Here is a 3,632-nt window from a genome sequence, read left to right as displayed (position 1 = left end):
AGAGAGAGAGAGAGAGAGAGAGAGAGAGAGAGAGAGAGAGAGAGAGAGAGAGAAAGAGTAAAATCGTTTGAGTTAATGACCAAAAGAGCAAAGCACTGTACAACATTTTAATAAAAGAAATTTGAGTGGGCACCATTGGGTAAAACTTGTTTTAATAGTATTTAGATCACAAGACAATTACTAGACATTGCTAAAAACGAGTTATTCGTTAGTCTATAAGACTAACTACAATGATATTAATTAAAAGAAAAATGTGACAGCTACATAAGGGGTGTACATTTTATATAATAAATATGAGTTACATATGTCGTAAAGGATATGCAATCTTTATATGTCGACCTGTAAAGTCGCTATCAAATTTACACACACTTCTCATCGTGGAGAGAAATTTTATGCAGAAAATGGCGCAGGTGAAAACTCGATCGTCGTAAATGCGATACGCGAAAAGTCGTTTTTCACATCTTCCGTCGCGCCGCGCTAAATTCAGGTCTCGGTTCTCTGCCTTTCCTTGATTACCCAAACGCGGTAGTTGGTAACGACGTCGTAAAACGATTTCCAGCCCTCGTCGTCGTCGTCGTAGCTTGTCGTTCGTCCGGTCATGACGACGTGCTCAAACCCGTCGAAGTTTCGTTCGCGAATCGCGCCCATGAAACATGAAATTTTCTCAAGGTACACACTCACGATCACCGGCGGCTCGACAATCCAGAAGTCGAAGCGCGGGTCGTGCGGAGGACGGAGACGAGGAGCGGGAAAAGTGGGAGAGGGCGAGGAGGGGGGCTTGACCCCCGCGTCGGGTAAGGCCCGCAGTCAGCTGACTCGGGCGATCTCTCAGCTGAGGCGGCGTATCGAGGCCTTCCGTGAGATATTTATCGGACACGCTCGCGACCGCGAGAATCTTGTCTGCACGCGCGCGCGCGCACATTAAAGTACTCCGAAATATCCATTAAGCCTATCCCGATATAGGCTGCGTGACGCTGACGACGTAAGACAAAAAATTGATAATGTGAAAATAATTTGTTTTTTAATTACATTTATAAAGCAAGAATATGCCTCACCATTAAATTTACGTCTTGCAATAATGAAACTTTCTTCTTGTTACATTGATCCAACAACGGATTTACTCAAAGTTTTATATATATATATATATATATATATATATATATATATATATATATATATATATACATACCGAAATTTCTACGTTACATTTTTTACACGACAACCCGACAGACTGAGGCACTTAAACTTTAGAGCAATTTTAAGTATATTTGATCACGAAATCTAGCAAAGTTGAGTACTTTATGACTGATTAGATCGCGCTCATATTTATTACATGAAATGATGAAATAAAAATATGAAAGAAAGGCGAAAAAAATTATGAGAATTTGCTCCAAATAATATATCATGACGAATGTAATATGAAAACGTAAATATAACTTTTAGTAAGTTTGTTGCTGCATCAATACAACAAAAATGTGCACTACTGTGTGATGTAAATTTAATAATTAATTCATACAGTCGCATTTTTCCGATCATTTTTCCGATCATAATTAGTAGCCAATAATGTGACACTTACTTGTCCTCTCTCTCTAGTGGTTAGATAAAAAAGTTAGCTGACGATCAAAAAAACGAAATTACAATTATAAGATGAAAAATCATAAATAATTTCTAATCAATAATGTAACGTTCAGCTTTGTTTTTCTAAGATTTTTCTTAAATTAACGTAATCCCAATTTTGATTTGCTATTTAATTTTGAAATTCTAGTGATGATCTAACAGCTAGATTATGTATTTTAAAATAGACAAAGCATCATCTATCATATTTTATATGTGTAATGACTAGACAACGGTTAGACCCCGGCCACAAACCCGATTCTATATTTCAGTGAATGGTCAATCAGTAGGAAATTAATAATAGATTAGAAAATTTTATCTAGTTTGTGTTAGCTAGCTACTAGCTTTCGATTCCGACTTACTTATTACATTTTTACTCGGGTAACTTGCCTTAACGTGTTTCCAATTACTTTTTACACACACACATACATATAGAAGGAAAATAAAATAATAGCAATTACAAACATGTTTTTATCAAATTATCTTTCGAAATGTAAAGGAGAATGATTTATATTAGCAATCTAAGATTAACTCGTTACTAATCCTTGCAGCTAACGTAAGCCGCATTCTCCAATACGTCAGAATCTGCGTTATTGCAGACCCAGATGGATCACGCGATAATTAGCGCGGCTCGAGAGGCGCAGGCGCTTTTGGCGTTCTAATCGTTAAGGAATGTTACTCGAGATCGCGACTTGATTTAAAAGCGACGGTTTCCGCGATGGTATCTCGTGCGCGCACTCGAGAGAAGGCGAGAGATCGGGCCTTGCGTCGCGGGCGAACCTTGCCGATAAATTAAGTACGTGGTCGAGAGACCGGGGTCGCGGACTGATCCTTATCCGAATCACTCTACATCGGTAGACACGGTCTAACAGTAGGCGAGCTGCTTATCTCGCGCGCGCCAAAGACAATCGCTCTATCCTCGCTTTCGCCTCCACTTCCGTCCATAGGTCGGGGGGAGGAGGCAGGGAAGGAGGGTGGGAGGGAGAGAGGGAGGGAGGGAGGAAGGTAGGTTCGAAGGCTCGTCTTCGAAACCTGATTTTCTCTCCGTTTCACTTTCACAGATTGCGCGGCGAACGCAGGCCACGCCGAGGCGGCGTTAAACTTCCTCGCCGATGTGTCGGATGAAGGAAGGCGAGAGGGAAGGTCGAGAAAGGGAAGAGAAACAAAGAACGGCACGAGCCGCTTTGATGTACCTTCGTCGGCCAACAGATCCTGGCGAGAGGGAGGTGAGGGAGAACTTATCTTCCGTTGCTCTCGTCTCTCCCGCGATCCCATCGATTCCCGCTTCCCGACCTTGCGCGGGCAAACAGCGTCTGAGTCTTGACCGATCGTTAATTCGAACCCTATATTGCCGAGAAAAATCGCGGGATTCCCTCAACAAATGATCGGACAGGTGATAATATTTCTTTGTGGACATCGTCGGATATTTGATGAATATTTTATCGATGCAGACAAAGTCTCTCATGACTTGAAATCAATGTGCCGGGTTCGAATTAATCGAAAAGTTTAGTTGACTAAAATAATTAGCAAATCAATCGTCGAAATTGATCAATCATAATCAATCATATATGTAATCACAAATAATTTAATTGAGTGATGAAATTAATTATAAATCAAACTTTTTTATTACGTGCACTGAGAAAAAAATACTTGAAAATTTATTTGTATGTGTGAGATATAAAGTTTGTTCATAGAGAGAAGTAAACTTTATTTTACAGAAATAGTTATAGTTTATTTTACAGAAATAAACTTTACATCTCACAAATAAATTCTCAAATATTTTTTCTTAGTGTAGTTTTCCCTCAGTTTACTTAAAATTATTTAAAAAATATTTTTTTACGTGATGTGAAGAAACGTTCGTTAGTTTACACGTTTGGGTCAATTAGATTCCCATTTAGAGTCAAAGTCGATTCTCGCTTCTGTTTAGACAGCGACAAGACAGGAGTCCATCAATCTTCCCTCAGAATAATCTTCAGTATTTTTGAATTAGAATGATCGAGACGTGACGACTTCAATAA

General features: G+C 39.4%; 1 protein-coding gene across 1 annotated transcript in view; it reads left to right on the top strand.

Annotated features, from left to right (window-relative positions):
- Positions 1-3,171, top strand: part of LOC116840628 — a 17,220-nt gene extending 14,049 nt beyond the window's left edge. The window contains exon 2 of the mRNA XM_032807561.1: positions 2,676-3,171. Within this exon, the coding sequence (XP_032663452.1) occupies positions 2,676-2,739 (64 nt within the window). The 3' untranslated portion in view covers positions 2,740-3,171. The remainder of the gene's footprint in view (positions 1-2,675) is intronic.
- Positions 3,172-3,632: the final 461 nt, after the last annotated feature.

This window comes from Odontomachus brunneus, unplaced genomic scaffold (genome assembly GCF_010583005.1).
Source record: "Odontomachus brunneus isolate Ranch 3 - 2012 unplaced genomic scaffold, Obru_v1 Obru_scaffold_010, whole genome shotgun sequence".
Taxonomy (NCBI): domain Eukaryota; kingdom Metazoa; phylum Arthropoda; class Insecta; order Hymenoptera; family Formicidae; genus Odontomachus; species Odontomachus brunneus.
Note: the sequence above shows the minus strand (reverse complement) of the source record. Positions and strands in the feature narration are given on the sequence as shown.